The 24,817-nt window shown below is 39.0% G+C and overlaps 1 protein-coding gene across 2 annotated transcripts in view; it reads right to left on the bottom strand.

Annotated features, from left to right (window-relative positions):
• Positions 1–24,817, bottom strand: part of Atp7a (ATPase copper transporting alpha) — a 116,461-nt gene that overhangs the window by 36,114 nt on the left and 55,530 nt on the right. For both annotated transcript variants that reach the window (XM_052734677.1, XM_052734668.1), the window contains 5 exons: positions 7,819–8,308; positions 6,587–7,312; positions 5,500–5,679; positions 3,451–3,614; positions 620–781 (listed from right to left, as the gene is read on the bottom strand). In XM_052734677.1, the coding sequence (XP_052590637.1) occupies positions 620–781; positions 3,451–3,614; positions 5,500–5,679; positions 6,587–7,312; positions 7,819–8,308 (1,722 nt within the window). The remainder of the gene's footprint in view (positions 1–619; positions 782–3,450; positions 3,615–5,499; positions 5,680–6,586; positions 7,313–7,818; positions 8,309–24,817) is intronic.

Raw genomic sequence — 24,817 nt, 5'->3', positions numbered from 1 at the left:
CTGCTGAGGGTGGCTACGGTAGGTACTCAGTAACGGCAGCTTCACAGATGTCAATGGTAATGCAGCCTAAATAGACCGGGTATTCACTCAATTCTAATATGCTTTTTAGTCATCAGAACACCAATTTCATAGCACACTGAAACTTTGCACCTATATGTATTACTGCTTAAGACACACTGAAGAACACAAGACGAACTTAGCACAAAGAAGAGGTTTGGCATTTTAACTTTTACTTTAACTTTCAAGTGGTTCTGTTTTATTTTGTTCTGCTTTGCTTTAACAAGCCATAACACATCTAGCATGATGCTTTAATTTCATAGTGATTAGCTTGGACTTTCCTTATAAATTACACTTTATATCCTTTTACTAAATACTTTGATTGTTCGTTTCAGCTTAAGTCTGCTCACGATTTAATAGTGCAAATGCACCTTTGCCTAAATTTCCCTGACGAAGGTCATTGGTGGGGGGAAACAAAAGCAGACACACTTACACTAACGTTCTTATGTGGAATAGTCAAAGTGGTTAGAGACTTCTCATTGTCTCTAATGTAAACCAGATGTGATTCCAGGAAGTAGTTGACAGGAAAGGTAAGTCAGAAAAGCAAAGTCACGGTACTTACTTCAATGGTATGGATAATATCTCTGGGACCAATAATTTCTGGATCATATTTAATATGTGCTTTGTTGGTTGCCAAGGCCACAGAGCAGTAGAAGATTCCTTTGTGTTTTGTGAGAGTAGACTCAATTTTATGGACACAGGACGCGCATGTCATTCCTCTCACCTGTTTAAAAACAAAGCCTTTGTTACTGAAAATATCTCTTTTCTTCAATTAAAACGGAGTTAATACTTCTAACTAAAAGGACTATCATAACACAGGATCATCTTACAAGGTTTTATCTGTGTACTTAGTGTACTTTTGATATGATCATTAGAATTCTGTTTTTATGAGGGACTGTCAGCTCTGATGTATTCTCAGGGGTAATGAAAAAGATCCAGAATTGGTTCTAAAGATAACTGTACTATGCTACACATATACTAAGAGCTATGGAGTAGTACATCTTTAATGAGTAGATTATACAGTATGTAAGTTATATCTTATCTTGATAAAAATTTAATAAAGAATTCTATTTTTTGTTGTATACATATATGGTGTGCATGTATATGTGTTCGTGTGTGGGAAGTTGTGTGTCTACATGCATACACATGTGTAGAGGCCAGAGGTTGAAGTTGAGTATCTTACTTAACTACTCTATTTTATTGACTGGGATTACTGAGGCAGTATCTCTAGCTGAACACAAAACTCACCTTTTCTTGCTTCCAAGGGTACCCTAATACATGTGACATATATTTAAGCATGCATACACACACACACACACACACACACACACACACACACACACACAAAACTTTTAAAAATTATGTTATGTGTATGGGTGTGTTTTGTCTACATATATGTCTTTGTAGCACATGTGTGTATGGTGCCCTTGCAAGCCAGAAGAGGGTGCGAAATACCCTGGGACTGGAGTTATAGATGGTTGTGAGCCTCTATGTAGGTGCTGAGGTTTGAACCTGGGTCTTCTAGAAGAGCAGCCAGTGTTCTTAACTGCTAAGCCATCTGACCAGACCAATTAAAAACTTTTAAGTGAATAAGGGCTAGAGAGATGGCTCAGTAGTTGAGAGCACTTGCTGGTGTTACAGAGGACCCAAGTGGGTTGACACAACTGCCTGTAATTCCAGCTCCAAGGAATCTGACATCCTCTTCTGACCTCCTGCCGGTACCTGCACACATGTGAATATATACAGAAATGCACACACATATATACAAATAAAACTATTTTAAGTAAGTAAAAAGTTAATTAAATACCTCTAAAATTCCTCCATAAAAGCAAGAAAAATTTTTAACTGTCTTAACCAACTTGTTTTTCATCTTGTAGATATCCAGGAAGCATTTATTCAAAACCAAACCAGAGGAATTTTGATAAAAACAGCAAGTTGTGAGGCATTACAATCTGTTGCATTCTCTTCTCTTCCTCTCCATCTGTGGGCCCACACCATGAAGAAAAGCAACAGTGTAGCACTGGACATCCCAGAACAAAGAGTTCATTCAGAGCCTCCTTTCCAGAGAACTGTTACCATTTCACCTGTCAGGTGGTTCCTGGAAATAGCCCCTGCAAGAATGTCTGCCCTGACCACATGACCGGAATGAGTGCAAAAAGCCTCCTTCTTGGGAACATTTCTTAGCGAGGAATGGTTTCATTATTTAGGGGAAGTAGATATGAGCTCCCATTCCCAACCAAGAAGTTATTTCCAATTAACAACCATTGGTAAAGGAAAAATTAGTCTTTTCAAGAGTCTCTGTGTAGCCAAACTCCCTTAAGTGCAGGCCCTATGCCCCACAGTAGATGGCCAACACAAAACAAACAAAAGTACTTTTGGATATTTGTTGTCTCATATTGCTTTGTTTACACTTTCTTTTTAACCTTCCTGATCTTTTTCTAGTATATTATGGCTTCTGATTTTGTGTTTTTATGGGTTTGTCTGTGTGTGTATCCACGTGCATGCCTTTCTCGTGCTCTTTACTAGTTTCTTTTTTGCTAGTTCATCCATTTTGTCTGATTATTGTTGGTCTTCTCTATCTGCCTGTCTCTTTTCTACTTGGAAGTTGGGGAGGATCTGGAGGAGATGTGGGGAGGGAAAACCATGATCAGAATATACTGTAGGAAAAGAACTTTATTTTCAATAAAATAAATATACTTTGTTTGTGTTTTACAATTTTTATTTTTATTTAATTCATTAGTTCTTTGAGAATTTCATACAAGTATTTTGATCATATCGCCCTCGCCACAACTCTTTCTACATCCACACCCTCTTCTCTACCCGACTTTTTGTGCCCTCTTGTTTTTTTTAAACCCATCAGGCTCAGTCTTTTCCTTTACACTAGAGTTACTCTGGTACAAAGCTAGTTTACCTTTTTCTTTCATTTCCCTTTCCTTAAGGCAGTGTTTCACTATGTAGTCCAGGCTGACCTCAAACTCCCAGGAATCCTCCTGTCCCTGCCTCCCAATACTGAGATTATGAGTATACACAACCACACCCACTATTTTCATGCATTTATTTACATATGGTGTTCGAGGATGACTTTGCAGAGTCAGTTCTCTCCTTTCACCGTGTAGGTCACAAACACTAACCTCTGCTCATCAGACTTATCGGCAAACACCTTCACTGGCGGAGCCATCTTGCCAGCCCCCACCCCCATTTTCGGTTTTTAAAAGATGATTCTTTTCCATGCCTGAAGATTGCCATTAAATCATAGCCTTCTATCTTCTAGTTCCCTTCATTTTCATTATATGCCCTATTTCCCAAGCTTTTAGTTACCTACACAATTTTTCTGTGAAAGCTGCTCCAAGTTCCTGTCAGAAGTCTATTAATCATACAACAGTTCCTACTTACAACAAGCTCCAAAACGCCATCCCCTTCTTCAGCATCTTCTATCACTGTGGCTCCAAATCCAAGCTCTCGGATAAACTCTGCTATCACTGGGGGTTGGATGACAGCTGGATTATATCTTACTTCTGCTTTGCCAGCCATCAGGGCCACAAGTACAGAATATATTCCTGGGAAGATGGATAAGAAAAACAATGCAGGTACTAAGTTTTACAAAAAGAATGATATTATAGCTACTTCTCATATTTTTAGTTAACTGCAGAAGTATTAAAGGAAAATTTGCAGAAATTTACTACTCAACTTTTTATACAAGTCTTAAACCCAAACAATTTAAAACTGTTTTTAAAGGTAGCCTTAGTTCCTTAAACTTACTATACAAAGTTTTAATTATATATGTGTAAAGGGGAGAGCAATATGATACACCTTCACTGAGCTTAAACAATTATCAATAACACTTGGCTCACTTGTTTTTGTTCAAGGAAGGGTCTCACTATGCAGCCCTAACTGGCCTGGAACCTGCTCTGTAGACCAGGCTGGCCTTGATTAGAACTCACAGAAACCTACCTGCCTCTGTGTCCCGAGTGCTAGGATTAAAGACATGCACCACCACACCTGGCTCATCCTTTTATTTTATTTTCTCTTTTTTAGAGACAGAATCTTGCTGTTGCTCAGGCTAACATAAAATTCCTAGACACAAGCTGTCTTCCTGCCCCAGCCTCCCAGATGGCCAGGAGCACAGGGGCTACAACAACTGGGTCTTGTTTATCTATACTATTATTGATTCTACTCCCAGACCTCTATCCAGATTATGTGGAAGTAAATCCCAAACACCCTAGTACTTTGTGTGCAAACATTTAGATATGAATCTCCAAAATCTCCTTAGAAACAGTATGTATTTAGCTTTCACGAGGCCCTGAGCAGACAATTATAACTGGCATTGACATTGTCTCATGAAAAGATTTCTGTAATGCTTCTCAAATAGGAACTGACCAAACTTCCTCTGCATTCATTTGCTTGTCAACATTCATTTATCCCCTTCCTCCCTCCCTCCCTCCCTCTCTCTTTCCCTCCTTTCCTTTTCTTTTTTGAAATAGGATCTCACTACGTCGTCCTAGCTGTCCTGGAACTGGCTATGCAGACCAGGCTGACCTCAAATTCACAGAGAGCTATCTGCCTCTGCCACTCTTTTCCTTTTTAATAAATCAAACAAAGCCTTGACTGTATATCCAGTCAGGAAAAGTGGGGGCTGAAATGAATAATGCACAATGAACCAAAGATGTATGTCTTACATCTCCCAAAAAATAATCTCTGGTCTTATTATGAAAGATGAAATTATTTCCTCAATTGTCAGGATAATTGCTTGCCACATTAATCCTCACTTCCTTATCCAGCCCTTGTGAGTAACATCTATCAGGACACCTAGGGTTAGGGCAGCCGAAGTACTAAACATAAGACTTTGGTCTCATTAAACATAATCACATATCTATATGGTTAACTAAGCTACTATGCTATACTGAAATGTCTATAAATATGAATATAAATTTGAGCTAAAACATCTGAGTGACTGAAGAAAAACTGTGGTGTTGATTTTCAAAGATTCTGTAACCTGAAGTTAAAATACACAATACTAAGCAACTTGGATTTCTTACCACAAGAGAGATCAGAGATCTTTGTAATTCTACACAAATACAGTTTGGCTCTGATGCTTTATATGTGTAAGACAATATCTAACTCTTATTCATTATCACTTTTAAGGAGAAAGCTTTAACAAAAAATGTAGTTTCTCATAGTCCATTATAGCCATGGTTCATAATAGTAATGCTATGTACTTCTTTTAGCTATAAAGTTTTCAGTAAATTTCACTGGCACTGAAACATGACCATAAGATAAATGAAATAACATTAACAAAAACTACCAGAAATTCAGGGTTGTTCTGTGCATTGAGGTTTTTCTTTTATGAAGTCTTGGGAAGAATTATAAGCATGACCACAAAATACAAATGGGAAAGAATCTGGAAATAAGTACATAAAATAACAACACTCAAAAGCATCTTACCTTCTTCTCGCCTTAAATTCCGTTCAATGTTTGCTACACAAGAAGCACAAGTCATTCCGGAGACCTGTATGTAACACTTGCTATGAACTGGTGTCATCACATTATCTGGCTCATTAGTTGAGGGCAAAAGTGGTGTTTCCAATGAGGGCTGAGCTATCACTACCAATGGCTCGTTCGTGTCTGTTGGAAAAGGAAAGTTTCTTTTCATTTGTGGTATTAATTATTCTCTGGCTGCCACCTTGTCATATATCACAATTCACATTTCCAGACCTGCCAACCCATATCTTTAAGAGCAGTAAAGTCCTAAAAGCCCTCAACAAATACATTGACTTTGAATTTTGTTACTGCCCACCCAGGTCCCCCCAAAAAATCTGACCCAAGTGAATATATAAAACTTTAGTTACATCAGATTCTTCTAGCCATTATCTCCAACCCCAACCCCAAGTAGAGAATAACTGGTTAGTGGACAGTTCTTAAGCTTGTATTTAGCTGGCATTATCATGCTGACAACTTGCACAGTGACATTAAAGGAATCCTCCTTTATCTGTGGGAGATACTTTTCAGTGGGTGCATGAAACTATCAATAATACTGTCCCTATGATGTGTGTGTGTATACACATATATATGTGATAAAGATTAATTTACAAATGAGGTACAGTAAGGGTTTAACAACTGATAATAAACCAGAAAATTGTTAACAATACACTGTTATTGAGCAATCTCTCCAACCTCCTCACATGGTTTTTTTTGTACAGTATATCAAATACAGATAGAAACTACCATGTTTGGTTTGCCTTTAAGTTTTTAGGCTCATGATATCCATAGGCATTTTTGTACACACTGGTGACTAATGCCATAGGACTCATTTACAAAAAGTGGGATTTCAGCTTGGTGTGGTGGTGCATGCCCTTCATGCCAGCATTAAGGAGGTAGAGACAGGTGCACCTCTTTGAGTTCAAGGGCAGTCAGGTCGCTATAGTGAGTTTCACACCAGCAAGGGCTACATAGTAAAACCCTATCTCAAAAAAAGGTAGAATTTCAGTGACTGTGAATAATGTCTTGTCGCTAAAAGCCAAATGATGATTACCTGGCAAGAGAGCCTCAAATCCCATGTCTTCAATTGCTTCTCGCAAGGTTTGTGGAGAGGTTAGTAGAGGATCATATTCAACAGTCCCAGTACTATTTGCGAGGGAAACATGGATGGATTTTACACCTGGCTTTTTCGATATGACACCCTCTATAGACTGCACACAAGAATTACAAGTCATGCCATTGATGTTAATCACAGTTTCTTGGGTCAGAGGCTGGCTAACTATGTTCAAAGGCATCTTTTGAAGAGATGAGCTGGAGGGGGAGCTGGCGGTACTTTCAACTTCATTTGCAATACTAACTCTGTATTGCCCTGGTGAAACGGCCTCTATTGCTTTTCTCAGCATTTCTGGAGTGACCGAGCGTGCATTGTACTTTACAATGGCTGACCTATTCTCTAAAGAAACGACTACACTGCTTACATACTGGAGTGTAGATAAAGCACTTTCGATATTTGACACACACGATTTACAATGCATGCCCTCTATGATGAATGTGGCTGTTGAATCACTGGGATATGATGGGCTCTTTTGCTGTGATCCTTCTGGGGATTTGACCGTTGTGTTCTTCAGGCGCTCAACATCAATGGCTCCTAATTTGAGGTACTTGGGCTGCTTTTTTATGAAGGCTGGGAAGCCCACAGCTTCAATCTGCTTCTTTATTTCCTCTGCTGTGATCAGATGAGGTTGATAAACAATAGTAGCTTCTTGGTTGTCTAGGGACACTAAGTAATAAACAGAAACATATTTAACTTAGTTATTCCTGGGCCACTTCAGAGTCAATAGCTGTTTCTCTCTCATTCTTCTCAATGCTTCCTCTTAGATACTTTAGTGCTTTTCAGAAAATAGGATTGGCATATACTGGAAACAAGAAAAAGACACGACCACTGCTCCTATGGTCTCCACGTTTCTGCATCACTCCAGTAGAAATACATTGGAGGTAAAGAACACCCCAGGCAGGCTGTTCAGGAAGCTGAACTCCACAAATTGTTACTGCAGCTGCCTTTTCTACTAAACTAAAGTTCAAGACTCTCATAACCTTTCATTATAATCATTAACTTCACTAACATTAATCCTGGGAATATGCTACGCCTCCAACTTCCATGAAGTAGGAAGCAATTGCAGGCCCACGGATTTGAAACTCATACTTGGGAAGAAAGCAAAAAGTTTAAGGATCAAAACACAAAATAGCTTTACAAAACAAGCAAAAAGATGACACCAGATCAATTACCTTTAATTCGCTGAACACCTTGCAGCTTGCCCACTTTGCCTTCAATGGTGCTAGTGCACGAATGGCAGGTCATCCCTTCCACTTTCATCTTCAGCATGACTTCCCCTGCCTGAGGCATGCTGTGCTCTTCACAAGCTCCTGACTTCTTCTCCTGAGTTCCCATGTCTAAACTGAGGTCTGGGACCAGCTCCACGATCTGACTGGCACTCACTACAGAAGGGATTATGGTTACGACTGCAGTTCTTTGCTGAGGGGAAATCTTAACGCCAGTCACACCCTTGGTCTTGAGCAATGTGCTTTGGATATGATCCCATGGTAGAGCCAGTGGAGCAGTAACAGTCAGAAACACAGTATTGGTTAAAACTGGGAGAGGGTTAGCATTGTGGAGAAGAGCATCAAAGCCCATGTCATCGATAGCTTCTTGGAGGGTCTTTGGAGTCTGAAGTTTAGGATCAAAAATAATAGTTGCACTTTTTTCTTCTAGTGAAACCTAGAAGAAATTGGAAAGAAATTTCAGAAGTTAGTTTAGCTCAACTATTTGACATAGGAATTAAGAATATCATAGGAATTAAGAATGGGCAGTGGTGGCACTGGCCTTTAATCCCAGCACTTGGGAGGCAGAGGCAGGAGGATCTCTGTGAGTTCAAGGCCAGCCTGCTCTACAAAATGAGGTCCAAGACAGTCAAGGTTTCATAGTGAGACACTGTCTTGAAAAAACAGAAGGAGGAGGAGAAGAAAAAGAAGAAGGAAGAAGAAGGAGGAAGAAGAAAGAAGATGATCAATGATCAAGAACCAAGCCCTCCTGAGCCATCTCACATTCCAATGCCGAGCTCCAGGACACTTAGTTCACATACTGGCCTTCCCTGATAAATGTAGCTCTCACTTCTCATCAAAGAAGTTTCATTTCTGCAGCAGATCAAGACTATTATGGAACATCCACAACTGGTCAAAATGCAGAGTACCATGAGGTACACATCCCCAATTGATACATCAGCAACACAAATCCCACACCTAAGGCTCAGGGAATACTGCAGAAGAGAGGGCAGAAAGATTGTAAAAGCCCAAAGACCAGGATATGTGGTAAGAAAAGATAGTGTTTTCTATGCATAACAAGGAAGATGAATCCATGAAACTACAACAATATGGTTGTCTAAACAAGACCTGCACAGTGACAATACCAATTGACATGCCAGTGTAGATGGAAGAAATCGCACAAGGTCCCACCTGTAGATGCAGAGATACAGCCAACTAATGGTTGCTGAGAGAGATGGAGAATCAGTCTTCTCCAAGGATGGTGGTCATCCCTAAACATATGAGCAATACTAAATGGACTCATCAGTGTGTGTGTGTGTGTGTGTGTGTGTGTGTGTGTGTGTGTGTGTGTGTAAACATGTAGCAATAATAATTAAAGAAGAAAGAGGTCATAAATTTGAGAGAGAGTGTAAAGGGACATGGGAGGAACTGGAGGGGAAGGAAGGGGTAGAAATGAGTTAAATATCCATACTCATGTACAAAATTTTCAACAAAATAAATAAAAATAAATTTTAAGAAGAGACTATCAATCATACCATATTCAAGAAGAATGAAATAAATAACGGCACTAGAAACTAGTGGTTTCTCAATTAAGTTTTCACCTTTACTATTCTTGTTGGAAAGAAACACCAACTGTCTTTCTTCTCTACCTAAAAGAGCAATGTGCAGGCCTTCATAACTGCGGTGCCAATCAGGTATGCAAAGAGTGTGCACTGACATAGACTAGAATTTCACCACAGAATATAGACTACACTTTCCTAACATATCCTTTCATAAATTGCTGCAACATGTAATATTATATTGATTTAAAAGATTATAGAGGAAATAGGACTACTATAGAAAATAAAAAGTAGGGATGGAGAGATGGCTCAGTAGTTAAGAACATCTGCTGTGCAATCATGAGGACCGGAGTTCATATTCCAGCACCTAAATCACAATCCAGGCATCCAACACACAGCTTTTAGCTTAGCTCAGAGTGGGGCAGAGACAGGAGGATTGTTGGGCTTGCTGGCTTCCAAAGCTGAGAAAAATGTAAAAAGAAACTTGCCTCAAAAGGAAAAGGGAGAATGTTCTTTTGAGTACCCACGAACCCTCACATCTGTGTATATAAGTAAAAAACCTTTTAAATATAAAATATAAGGTAATATAAAGTATAATCCCTTAAAAATATTAATTAAAGGATGGAGTATATAGCTCAGTGGTAGAGTGGATGCTTTGCATGCACAAGACCCTGGATGTAATGCCCTAGATGTAATTCCCAGTACGTACACACACACACACACACACACACACACACACACACACACACACACACACACACACACGAGGCATTATCTTTCAGGGTCTTTTTTTTTTTTTTGGTTTTTCGAGACAGGGTTTCTCTGTGTAGCTTTGCACCTTTCCTGGGACTCACTTGGTAGCCCAGGCTGGCCTCGAACTCACAGAGATCTGCCTGGCTCTGCCTCCCGAGTGCTAGGATTAAAGGTGTGCGCCACCACCGCCCGGCTCTTTCAGGGTTTTTATAAGTAGGAAAATTCTTTGTAGCAGTAGTAAGTTATAAAATAAATGTAAACAAGGAACAGCTAACATTATTAAGCACTTATGGGGTCTTATGTCAATAAGTTTGTAATTTACCTTAATGGTAAGAGAGTGCCATGAAAAAGTTACACAGGGGGATGACATGAGATCTGTATCTTAAAGAATCATTGCAAAGGCAGTATAGAAGATGACGGGGTGAGTCGGGTAGTGGCGGCTTCCTGAATAAAAATCCTCACGCTTCCTTGGTAACAGGCAAGCACTGCTTTGGAAATAATTACTCCATCACCTTCGCTACTGTAGGTAATAAATCTTGCTTCAATTCTTTATATTTGGCTGTGCTGATTTTAGCTTTTGTACTCACCAAGATGGGAATCTATTCTATTTGGTTACTCACAAAATGTAAATGTACATTTACAAAAATGAATTTTTTTAACATTCACAATCAATAACACTCACAAGAATAAAAATGCCTAGCAAGTATAGAGCTCTAATTTTAATGCAAAAATAAGAAAAGATTAAAGGAAAAATTCTATTATACACCTAAAAAGGGTCAATGTTGTTAAATGGTAATTTTTTTAGACAGGGTGTATCTATGGCTCACGCTTGCTTCAAGCTCATAATCCTCCCTCCTCAGGTAAGTGCCTCCACATCTGGTTCTACATGACATTTTTTTAAAAAATAAGAAATTCAAGTAAGGTTAAAAGCTCAGTAACTCAGCTTCTCTACCTACAACTGACGTGCTCATCATGGCTAGTGCCTGTGATATCATATATAAAATACTTCCATCACTGCTGAAGATTGTTGCACAGCCCTATTGTGGGGACTACTGCATATTTAAAAGTACTAACTTAAAGGATTCTTTTCTTTTTAAGTTTCAATACATCATAGCTGATATGTCTTTTTAAATGTTTTGTTACATTTTTTTCTTATGGGGCAGGGGGTCCACATAGGAGTTTGACACCAGCCTGGGCTTGATAAAACCCTGTGTCAAACAACAATAATAAATAAATAAATAGTATTTCCCCATGTTATTCATTCTGCAAATGAGGAAGACACATTCTACTTAGTTACTTGTATTTCTATGTTTTAAAGCTAGAGGACCATGCTCAGCACAAATCACTTTGGGGTATTAGTACTCAACTTATAAGGAAGAGACTTTAGAGACCTAAAGTTTCAAAGGAAGCAAAATTTCACAGCCCCTTCTTTTCCTCTGAGAAGAAAGTCACACAGTAGCTCAGAATCATCAAGGGCAGTTGTGAATGCCAAAACCTTGGGTAGGAAGCTAAGTTGGCATTTATTTACCTAACAAATATTTACTGAGTGTCTCTTATGAGCCTGGCATTGTACTGGCTATTAGAGACACAATGGTGAGGAAAACCAGGCAAGGCTGTGCAGAGCTGGAAATTGCTGGTAGCAGTGTGATTCTCTGCCTGAGCAGCTCTCCTTTCACATGCTCCTCTCATTCCTAAATCACCACCTCCAAATCCCTACACTGTTCCAAAGTTTCTACAGACTTTTTCAGTAGGAATCAATGCTGTCATTTGATTTTTAGAGAAACTATTTTCCATTATATCAAGAGTCCCTCTGACTGTAATCAGAACAGCCTACAGATTATGAGCACAGGAAGCAGTGAAGACGGAGGACTATAAACCAACCAGTTAGCAGAAGGCAGTAGTGGGAGAGAAGAAAGGGAAGTGAACTAATGGTACTCTGTGATCTTAGCAACAACAGGTGCAGTGGGCAGCACCCACCTACAGTCTTAGCACTCAGGAAGTGCTGCCAACAGGAAGATCAGAACTCCAAGGTCATCCTATACTACATGCTGAGCTTGAGGCTATACATCCACCACCACCACCACCACGGCCATAATGTAGAGAGGTTGCTAACTGTCCACATAATTTATATTAGTGCTTATTATTTTCTGTGTCTCTTGAAATGTTAAACTTTAAATTCAGACACAAAACGAGGCATGGTAGCTCATACCTATAATTCTAACACTTGAGAGGCTAAAGCAGAAGAATGAGTGCAGGTTTGAGGCTAACCTGAAATACATAATGAGTTCCAGGTCAACTTGGCTACACGGTGAAACTCTATTTTAAAAAGGTATATTTCTTTACATACAATTTCTATGTAAACTGTATAAACTGTTTGTATCTTCTACATATAATTTCTATGTAAACTGTGTAAACTGTTTGTATCTTCTATTCTCACACAATATAAAAAGTGAAAACCTTGAAAAAATCATCCTACCTCTTCAGTTTCCTGAGAAGACCAGAGAAAATATTCCTTTTTAGCTCTACTGTCCTATAAAAGTTTAAAATTATGCCAGCAAGATGGCTTATCACCAAATCTAACAACCTGCATTTGAGTCACAGAACCCATATATGAAAGAGAGAACCAAATTCAATCTCCATGAATGTGTATCACACACACACACACACACACACACACACACACACACACACACACACAAGATGGAAGGAAGGAAGGCAGCCAGGCTGCCTGGCTATCTGGCTGGTTTTAAAAAGCTAAAAATTTGGGCTGGAGAGATGGCTTAGTAGTTAAAAGCACTGACAGCTCTTTCAGAGACCCAGTTCAATTCCCAGCACCCACATGACAGCTAACAATTGTCTATAACTCCAAAGTCTTGACACCCTCACACAGACATACATGCAGGCAAAACACCAAAGCAAACAAAATAAAAATAAATAAATGTTTTAAAAAGTTTTAAAACTAGGACCGGAGAGACAGCTGAGCAGTTGAGAGCACTGTCTGCTCTTGCAGAGGACTCAAGTTCAACTTCCAGTACTCATGTGGTGGCTTACAACTATCTGTAACTCCAGTTCCAAGTGATCTGATGCTCTCTTCTGGCTTCAGTGGGCACCAGACATGCATGTGGTGTATATGTACACATAGGCAAATCACCTAACCACATAAAAATAAATAAATGTGTTCTCACAAAATCCCAATGTGGAAACCTAACAAGAAGGGTGTAGTTGGACTTTCCTCTGGGCCCAAAGGAGGTCCATTGTACGTGACCTCTTAAAAGGAGAGGGAGAAGGGTCACATGCCCCCTCTCCCTACTCCTGCCTGAAAGGTGGATTGGCTCCCGGTCAGATCAGAGGACGACTTCAGCTGTCTACTCTGTTCTGTATTCATGAATGTATTTCCTCAATTTACCTTAATAAATTTCTCTAATACCTCTTATGCAGACTCCTGTGGATTTATCGCTTACTCCGCCTTTATGAAAAACTAAAATTCTATGCCTGTAATTTGAGCAATGTGTGATTATAAATATAAACAACTGAAAAGCATGAAATATTTCTAGTGTTCAAACCAAAGTTTAGTTTTATGTCTGTTTTTCCTCTTTACATTTCACATCATCATGTTTTTGAGACAGTGTCTCATGTAGCCCAGGTTGGTTCTTAAACTCACTTTGGAGTAAGGATGACCTTGAACTCCTGATCCTCCTACCTCCACTTCGTTGTGTTGGAGATTAGAGGCTTGAACCACCAGGCACAGTCTAAACAATTTAGAGAACATATTTCTTGAGATTTTAGTAGAACTGAAAATTCTGACTTTCTAGTATCTTCCCATTTTAAAAGTCATCTCGGCAAAGGTCCTTGGCTAAATATATATTACTGGAGACTGATCCTAGGGCCTAATGCATGCTAGGCAAGTGATCTACCACTGAGCTACATCCACAGGCCCTTTGGCTGAAGTTTTAGAAAACTGAAATTCCCTTTTTCTCCCAGAAACCAACTTACATGTCATCACAATAAATTCAGGTCACTATGGAATGTTCAGAATGGTTAAAGCCTACTTTCTTAAATTTTCCATGTACTGACTCAGCATAAAAGTAATCAGAGGTTTTGCAGAACTGAAAGGACTCTGACATTTTATAAACAGACTGAAGTCAGAAAGCAAAGTGATTTACTAATTATCCTAAATTTCTTCTTCTTCTTCTTTTTTTTTTCAAGACAGAGTTTCTCTATGTAACAGTCCTGGCTGTCCTAGAACTAGCTCTGAAGACCAGGCTGGCTTCGAACTCAGAGAGTGCTGAGATTGAAGGCATGCATCACCACCAGCAGCAATTATCCTAAATTTCCTAATGTGTCTTATCTGCCATTCATAACATATTTTTAAATCAACTAAAAACTATTTCTAATGCATAGTAAAAATGCTGTTTATCAATATAATCTATATTATGACTTGTTGAAAAGCATGTATATTAATAGAGTAATGCTGGATGCTTGTCCTTTAATATATGACACTGAAAACTGAAATATAACAAGATGCCATAAAGCTCTATTAATATTTATCCAGGAGACAGAGCTGTAGTTCTGTGATAGAACATATATTTAGTATGTGAAAGTCCCCAAATTCAGTCCTCAGCTTACATGTATGCATGCATGCACACATTCAAACAGCAAGTATTTATCATATTAGACCAATCAAAATAAAGGTTACCACTTACAACTATTAAGTCAACTATGCTGTGGATATTGCTCTATATAAATAAAACACTGATTGGCCAGTAGCCGGACAGGAAGTATAGGCATGACTAACAGAGAGGAGAATACAGGAAACAGGAAGGCAGAGAGAGAGACTGGCTGGAGCCGCTGCCAGGACAAGGAAGATGTAAGGTACCAGTAAGCCACGAGCCACGTGGCAAAGTATAGATTAATAAAAATGGGCTAAATATAAGAGTAAGAGCTAGACAATGATAGGCCTGAGCTAATGTCCAAACAGTTTAAATAATGTAAGAGTCTGTGTGTTTATTTTATAGGTGGGCTCCGGGACTGGCAGGACTTGGCGGGAGCTGGAGAGAAATTCTCCAGCTACACAACTATGAGACTGAGGAAGAATTCTTAGAACTACTACAGTAATCCAAAAGCAGTATAAATATTCAAATATTTTAAGATGAAAGAGACAGAGATTTTATAGATTTATAAAAAAAAAACAACAGTGCTTTTCACAAACTAAGCTACTTGTAAATTGAGTGCTTTGTCAAATCCCATTCTAATAGATTTAAATTGCTTCAAAAATATACAACAAATGTATAATTATTCATATAAATTTAAATGCAGCAGTATAAAAGGGAAATATTGAAATACCCTCTCTACACTATTTCTCCACTGCTAGGTTTTTATCTTGGATTTGACCTTTCTTTGATCCTTGGAACAGAATTCAGAAACCTAAGCTTCTCTGAATAACCAACAATGTCTTCATGGATATATGCTTGCTCATTAATATTTATTTTTTAAAGATTTATTTATTTTTATTTTATGTGTCTGTTGGCCTGCATTGAGTGTGTGCTCTTTATGCATGCCTGATGCCCACAGAGGCCAGAAGATGGCATCAGACCCCCTGAAACTGGAGTTACAGATGGTTGTGACATGCCATATGGGTGCTGGGAATTGAATCCTGGTCTTCTACAAGAACAGCAAGCAAGTACTCTTAAGTCCCTATTCACTAATATTTATAATAAAACACTGTTTTATCCTAATACAGTGTTGGTAAAAGAGCATCAGTTTGAAAGACAATCAGTGCATGTGTTCCCTTTAACGAAATCTTCAGTAAGCTTAAGAGGAGATAGGAATGTGCTCATTGAACTACAGGAATCCTTTAGTAACTGCTAGCACTTAGGAGATCATTTTCTGGTATGTGCATGGTATGTATGTATATGTATTTGTGTGTTCACATTTGTGAGAGCACACATTTGTAGGTACGTGTACTCTTAATGTATGAATGGCAGCAGCAGGCATTGCCTTCCTCGATCATTATTTTATGTCCACCTGGCATTTACATGGGTGTGAGGAATCCAAACTCTGGTCCTTGGTTCTCCTGATTGTGCAGCAAACACTTTATCCACTGAGCCATCTCCCCAGACCCCTGGGAGATCACTGTTAAAGGACACTCTATATAAAGAGAGTAAACTACAACACTTATATGTATGGTGTATTTTATTTGTGCTGAAATGTGATTTTATTTGTATGTTAATAAATAAAGTTGCCTGGGGGTCGGGGTCAGAGCTAATAGCAAGCCATAGCAGAAGCTGGGTGGTGGTGGTGCACACCTTTAATCCCGATCACATGACAGGCAGAGTCTGTGTGTTCAAGGATACAGCCAGCATGAAGACACACACCTTTAATCTCAATACCAACCATAGAGACCTGGAGGTCTGTATCGACAGGCAATGATGAGGAGGTCATGTGGTTGGGTTTACAACCAATGAGAAGGCAGAACACAAAGTCAATAAAAAGACAGACACACAGGAAGTAAGTCTTTTTCTGAGAAGGATGACAGTGACAGCGAGGGGTAAGAAGGCGGTCTTGGTCTTAGCTCTTGGCTGCTGCTCTGACCTCTTGGGCTTTTAACTCTGCATTTGGCTCTGTGTTTCTTATTTAATAAAACCGTTCAGAATTACATCTACATATATGAGTAAAGGGGAAAGTACTCCAAAGTTAGCATTGTAAGTTTCAGGTTAATGAGGCATTAACATTTGCAGTCATTCAGTTCTTGTAGCTAATGAAATTTGATTTTACATCCCCACTTCAAAAGAGCCAAACGCAGAGAAAGATCTTCACATTATCTTCCCATTTTATTTTTCCTTTGAACAGACCACTGGGGTGATTCAATTAAACTTCAGGTTAATTCCTTTAAAGTCTACAGTGATAGCCCCAGCAGGACAAATAAGAATATTACACTCAATAACAATACAATTTCAGACAAAATTCCCAAAATGTATTTAAATGCTAAAGCTAAAAAGGTAAATAATCACATTCCATTTATTTCAGATTTAGAGATTTCCTGACTCACCACTCTCTTTGAGGTAAAGCTCCACTCTCTTTTACCGCTGCATTATTCAATAAAGTAGCCTCACTCATCCTAACATGACAATTTTATTATTTCATTCCAAACACTGTCAAGAGTTCCTTGACTTAGTCCAAATATTGTTCTTCCCAAACCTGTTTTTAAAATTGACTTCACAGAGGCTGTGGATATAGGTCAGTGGTAGAGTGTTTGTCTAGTACGTATTAGGCCCTGCATATCTCCCTCCCTCCCTCCCTCCCTCCTTCCCTCCCCGCCCTCTCTCTCTCACACACACACACTGACAACATAGTATAACCTCAAAAATTATGGCCCAGAAAATCTAAACTTTAAAATTCTTTGAAAAGTGATCAATATTTATACATTTCCATGTTGAACTACATCCTGACATAAATAATGTTTGAACAACGGCAATTTTAAAAATGGTGCCTAGAAAGAGACAAATCCTTTTTTTTTTTGGAGTCTCTGAGAAAAATAATTGGAGGAGTCTTATGTAAGGAAAAGAATATAAAACTACAAATAGCAAAATTCTATACAAAAGTAAGTATTCTGAATATAAAATGGAAAATAAAGTTACATTTGGGCATTGTGGTACAAGCCTGTAATCCCAACACTCAGGAGGCAGGGGGATCAAAAGTTGAAGGTCAGTCTGGGCTAAACACCAAGACTGTCACACACATACATACACAAATAAATCACAAGTTACAAACTTCTTTTAAATTTTTTTTTACTGTGTGTGTAAGTGTGGTGTGTGTGTGTGTGTGTGTGTGTGTAAGTGTGGTGTGTGTGTGTGTGTGTGTGTGTGTGAGAGAGAGAGAGAGAGAGAGAGAGAGAGAGAGAGAGAGAGAGAGAGAGGAGAGAATGAGAGAATGAGAGAATGACAGAGAGAGGAGAGAGTACACAAGTTATAAACTTTTCAAAGATAAAGGTTTAAGGGTTGGGGATTTAGCTCAGTGGTAGAGCGCTTGCCTAGCAAGCGCAAGGCCCTGGGTTCAGTCCTCAGCTCCCCCCCCCCCAAAAAAAAGAAAAAGATAAAGGTTTAGCCAGGCATGGTGGCACTAGAAAGGAAGAAGCAGGTGAATCTCTATGACTTGGAGGCCATTGAGACTCTGTCACACATACACGCACATAAAGATAAATTTAATAAAACTCTGTAACTAATATTTGTATTAATGATATCTAAAAGATCTCTATAAGTTTCTTTATATATTGTAGTGGTAATTGATACGCCCATGACCTTCGGTTATATGGAGGTGGTGCTTCTTGCTGTTGTATGTGACCTCTTAAAGGGAAAGGGAGAGGGGTCATGAGGTCCCTTTTCTCTGGTTCCTGCTTCCTGGCGTGAGTGGACTGCCAGGTGGATTTGGTCCAGGTCAGAACAGAGGACAACTTCAGCTGTTTACTCGGTTCTGTATTTGTGAGTGTATTTACTCAATTTATACCCTAATAAATTCTCTAATACTTCTTAAGCAGACTCCTGTGGATTTCTCGATTTACTTTGTGCCCCACATTGGGTGCCAAACATAGCTGGAAGTTTCTCGAGTCCTGCCTTGCCTAGCAGTCTGGATGAATCTTTCCCATCTGCAGTCCTGCAGCCACTTATAAAATAATCACTCAGAGGCTTATATTAATTATAAACTGTATAGCCTATGGCTTTAGCTTCTTGCTAGCTAGCTCTTTCATCTTAAATTAACCCATTTCTATAAATCTGTATGTTGCCACATGGCCGTAGTGTTACTAGTCTGCTGACATCTAGTTGCTCCTTCGCCAGTGGGCTCATGTCTCTCCTGACTCCACCCTTCATCTCTATCTCTGCTTGGATTTCCCACCTAGCTGTAAGGTTTCTTGCCACAGGCCAAAAGAGCTTTATTTATTATCCAATGGGAGCCATACATATTCACAGCATACAGAAAGATATCCCACAGCAATATATACTTTCAAGCATAGTTATTTAGTGCTAATGATTTTATAAAATCATTTTTGTACAGAAAGATAATTCAGTTTTTCCTACAGACTGAATGTTAGTTTCCTCTGTTTATCTGTTCTACAATGTTGGTGCTAGAATGCTGTATCCCCGAGCAGCAGCACCAGCCCTAAAGTATTTGTTCAGCCATAGTTTAGAAAGGTTCTTTCCAGCATTACAACTGAACATTGAGTTTTTATAGATGCTGACAAATTTGAGGAAAGTCCTGAGTTTCATATATAAGCTATAAGATCTCAGGAAGTTTTGTAATTCCCCATGTGGTGACTAATCTTATATTAGTTACTTCGAGGTGATGCTATTCTTTTACCAGTTTTATATCAGGTCTTCATGTTAAGATCTAGAAGGAGATGGCACAATAGAAGGGAGGGACTTTGTGAGCCATTCCTATACCATAATTCCTAGCAAAAACTTCACTAAACAGATATAACCAAAAGCCAACCATACAAAGCCAAATAAATCTTAAACTAAGCATATCTCCAATTTGACTCCCCCGCTTAGATTGTCCAAATGCTCATATATACTCCAACCATTCAATACAAAGGGAAAAAACCTCTGTTAAGAAGTAGAGGTGAAGTGAAAAAGACAGTAGTCCATTAAAAGACTGTTAAAAGTCTTGCTTTTGCAAACTGTACAAAATATGACAATGAGCACAGTAGAACATATTTGTAATCCCCACTCTTGGGAGAGGAGACTAAAGCATGCTCAAATCCTGCCTTGGCTACACAATGAGACCCTATATCACTTCTTAGCATTTTGGCTAAGTTCCAACATAAAAACAAAACAAGCCAGGCAAGAATACAGAGGGTCATGTGTTCAAAGCCAGCTTGGGCTATAGTAAGACTCACTCAATCTCAAAGCAAGCAAACAAAACGCCTATCCGTGTGAGCACATTTGAGCCTCTTTTCAGAGTCATAGAGGGAAGGTAATGCAGGAGAGGCCCTGAAACTTAAGTTTCATTAACTTCACAATAAATCTCTATCTGAGTCCAGGCTTAATAGTAAAATATTTTTAAGGGAAAGGTCACAATGTATCCTATTTTATAAAAGCTTTTGATAGAGGAGAGGCAGAGATGGAAAAGGCTGACGTGTTTCATTTCAGGTTCAGCAATCAAATTACCTAGTGCCCTGGAAAGTTGCAGCCTTCAGTATCTGTCACTAGGATTCATATAAATCACTGTTGGTAATCCAAAGTGCTTTCTTTCCATAGTACAGCCCTGCTCTTCTCCCTTTACTATTTAATCAGGATGCAATTGCATTTGTCTAACTTTAAACAGACCTTATTAGAAGTGGAAATAGCAGTTTTACATCTGAGTGGGGCACAAGTACACTGCTTTGAGAAATAGGAATGTATTTGAAAATATTAAAATAGAATCTACCTGAGGGTGTAGAGCTTTCAAGCATACACAAGGCCCTACTTTTAATCCCCAGCACCACCACAAAAAACACTGTCTGACATGGTGGCCTGTAATTTCAGCGCTTCAGAGGGAAAGAGTAAGATCAAGAATCCAAGGACATCCTAAGCAACATTAGTGAGTTTGAGACTCACCTGGTACACCTGAGACCCTGCCTCTAAGAAAAAAGTGGCCGGGCAGTAGTGGCACACGCCTTTAATCCCAGTACTCAGGAGACAGAGCCAGGAGGATCTCTGTGAGTTCGAGGCCAGCCTGGGCTACCAAGTGAGTTCCAGGAAAGGCGCAAAGCTACACAGAGAAACTCTGTCTCGAAAAACAAAAAACAAAAAAAAAAGTGGAGGGGACTGAAGAGCTAAGTTAAGAGCACTTGCTGCTCTTTCAGAGGACCCACATTCAGTTCCCAGAACCCACATGGGCAGCTCACAACTGCCTATAACTCCAGTTCCAGGCAATCCAACATCCTCTTTCACTTGCTTCCAATACCTGCTCACATGTGGTGCGCATACATATACTCAGCTCAGGCACATATACATAAAACAAAATAAATGCATAAATATTTTGTTAAGTGGAATCTACCCCTATAGTTATACATAGATGTTTTAACAGAAACAAATACTCAATACACTTTACTAGACATAAGCTAAAGGTTTCAGAAAATACCCAAATTGTCAGTAGACAGCAATTAACTAACTTGAAGAAAAACTGGTAAACTAGCATCTGTAGTTAAATGGCTTTACTGCAATTAGCAGAGATACAACTGTATAATTAGTAATATTTGGCTTGAGTTCTGGCCTCCAGCACCAGCCCTACCTTAACTCAAGTGGAGGTTTAATTGGATTCATTTATGACTAAACCAAGTAGAGGTGTCATACATATTACTTATTGAAATAAACTCATTTTAAAACTTTAAGCCTGAAGGATGTGGAGCTTCCTTGTCAATCATCTTCCCAAATTGACAAACTACAAAATATTCATCAAATTTTATAAAGCTATGATTCATAAATATCATGTAAATATTTTCTACAAATTTGGCTATTTGGGGAGATATATATTTATTTAGGAAACTTTGTAGCATAGTGATAAATAAGATAATTACCCATCACTTCTCAGCTTTTCCAACCTGACTCTCTTGCCAAAGAACATTAAAGCCAGCCATACAAATCCTTATTGGTTTGTTGGTAAGAAGTAAAGGAATCAGGCCAAGGTAGAAGATGAAATCTATTTTTGAAACATGTGAAGATGGAAAAATGTAGGCCTAGGTGTTCACATGGATGCCTCTGAGACACAAAACTTCAGGTAACACAAATCACATGACAGAAATTAAGCTTCACTACAGCTGTCTACTTACCTTGGCTGAACAGAGTCAGCAAATACTGAACTGTACCCACCGTTTACTCCATCCTTTATAAGCAAGAGGAGTAGGAAAGAAATGGAGAAAAGTACCTACAGATTCATATTTGGAAAAGTGGAACCACATGCATATGAACACTCTCACATGACTCTTGAATTAAGGAAATTCAAAAGGAATCATGCCGTGGCACTTAGTAAATGTTTTGTAATAAAAGCAAAGTAAATATATATGTTCAAGACTCTGAGAAGAATCATGGACAAGAACATTATATAACCAATAAAGTATAAATCCTGTATTTCTCTGAAAATCCAAAACCATTAGAAATCTCTGGTGACTAAGTAGTTAAAAATTAACATTTAGATAAAGTAGAGTTAGGTGAGTGTCTTATCTAGAGATACATAAAACTTCTAGTTCCAATGTAATATAGAAATACTTAAAATATAATGAGCTTCTCATAAAAGGAATCTGGTGAATCCTCAATTTTAAATTAGTTGCTAAATCTGGTGTATATTTGGACAAAACTCCCTTTAAAATGTTAACATCGGGAAGCTTACTCCTGTGATACTAGCACTCAGGAGGGTGAAGAAAGAGGATTGGCACAAGTTTGAGGCCAGCCTCAGCTACCCAGTAGATTCTAAGACACCCTGGGCCACAGTGAGACCCCTTTTCTCAAAAACATCTGCTCTTAGCAGTATGTCTAGGAATGCAATGTTTGCATGTGGATCAACTGCTCACAGAGAAAGCATTCCAGGATTGAAGCAAGCTGATCAAATTCCAAAGTGGCATTTACTTTCCACCAGCATCGTAATGAGCATTGTGTAAAAGCAAAATTAAAGAAAATACAACTACCATCAATATATGGTGATTTTAAAGATGGTGAAAACAAATATTAAGACACTAAGCACACTGTACAAATTAGAACAAAATTCAGAAAGACTACTACATGTTGGAATTAACTCATTAAGCTCCAGCAGTGAAAATAAACATGTTCAAGTTTAAACAATTTGTAGCATAATATTTAAGAAAATGCTTCCACATATTATTGTTATTATAATAGGAATCTCCAAACAAATTCTCTTTGAGCCAGAGTCTTGCTATTAGCCCAGTCTGGACTGGAACTTGCTATACAACCCAACCAGCCTCATACTAACAATTGGTCTGCTTCCTTCCAAGCTACCATACCTAGGAATCGTCAACACTTTGATAAGAAAGGGGTTCGTTTCCTTGACCTCTATATATAAGCTGCAGAGAAATGGGAGAATGGGTGCATGGGAAACTGGTGAAATGAGATGAATTAATATCAGTGCTGAGACTCTTAAAGAGCTACAAGAGACAGGGGTAAGTAAGGGTCCAAATTAAGGGAGCAATTGAACCATCTACACAGCTCCCTTAGTTTGGACACTGACTCCTATCAAACTCAGTTTGATTCCCAGCTCCCGTATAAATATTCAGGTGTGGTACTATACAGCAGTAATCCTAGTGCTGGGGAGGCAGACACAAGAGGATTTCTGAGGCTGACTAGCTAGCAAATGTAGCCAACTGGTAAACTACAGGCCAGTAAGAGAACCTGTCTAAAAAATTAAGGTGGAGAGAAATTTAGGAAGACACTGGCATGGACCTCTAGCCTCCATATGCATACAGAGACAAACACATTCATATATCACACACATAAATGTGTGTGTTTAATTTAAAAAGTATGCTTGAAGCCAGGTGGCACACACCTCTAATCCCAGCATTTGGGAAACCAAGGCAGGAGAATTACTACAAATTGTAGGTCAGCCTAGGCTACAGAGACCCTGTCTCAAAATACAGAGGCTGGAGGGATGGCTCAGTGGTTAAGAGCACTGGCTGGTCTTCCAGAAGATGCCAGTTCAATTCCCAGTAGTCACATAGCAACTAACAACCATCTGTAACTGCAGTCCCAGAGGATCAGATGCCCTATTCTTGTCTGAAAGGCACTGTATACATATGGTACACATACATGACAACAGAACACCCATACACAAAACATAATAAAATAAGAAAAATTAAATAAAAGAACAAACAAAAGGCTTAGAAATGGCCATTGGTGTGGAAACACACTAGTAATTATAGTAATTACAATGCACTGCTCAGGGATCTCTGCCTTACCACATATAATAGGGAGGAAGGCGGAGGATCAGGAGTTCAAGGAGAACCATGCCTACATATCAAATTCATGGTCAGCCTGAGCTACATATCATGTTTCAAACAAACAAACAAACAAACAAAAGATTCTTAAGAAAATCCCAAGAAACTGGCAGGCAGGGTGGCTGCCATCTATATTCCTAGCACTCAGGAGGCTGAGACAGATGAATCATAAATTTGAGGCTAGCTCGAACTATATGGTGAGTCCACGGCAAGCCTGGGTACACAAATAGATCCTGCCCCCCCAACTACCCCCAAAAGAAACACCAAAAAGACAGCCACAGGTGCCCCCCATAGTGTTGCGGGGGGCTTTCTAACAGCCTGAGCTTCAGCAGACACAGAGCCCATGCCTATAATCCCAGCGTTCTAGAGACTGAGGAAAGAAGACTGATAGTTTGGGACAGGACTAGGCCACACAGTGCCAGGCCAGCCTAGCACAATTTTGTTTCAAAACCTCCAAAATAAATAAAATAACTTGCTAGGGATACAGCTTAGTGCTAGGTCTCTTGCCTAACATGTGCAAAGCCCTAAGTTCAAACTGCAGTACTGTCCCCCAAAAAGGTAAGTAACCTGAATTTCAGTCGCAACCACAGAACACTGAGAATTCTGCTGAGGCGTAAAGAATGTTAAATAACAATAAGGTATAATGCTTTAGATATTTCATATCAACTTGTAATTACAA

The sequence above is a fragment of the Peromyscus californicus genome, unplaced genomic scaffold (genome assembly GCF_007827085.1).
Source record: "Peromyscus californicus insignis strain IS unplaced genomic scaffold, ASM782708v3 Scaffold_10__1_contigs__length_136768540, whole genome shotgun sequence".
NCBI lineage: Eukaryota > Metazoa > Chordata > Mammalia > Rodentia > Cricetidae > Peromyscus > Peromyscus californicus.
Note: the sequence above shows the minus strand (reverse complement) of the source record. Positions and strands in the feature narration are given on the sequence as shown.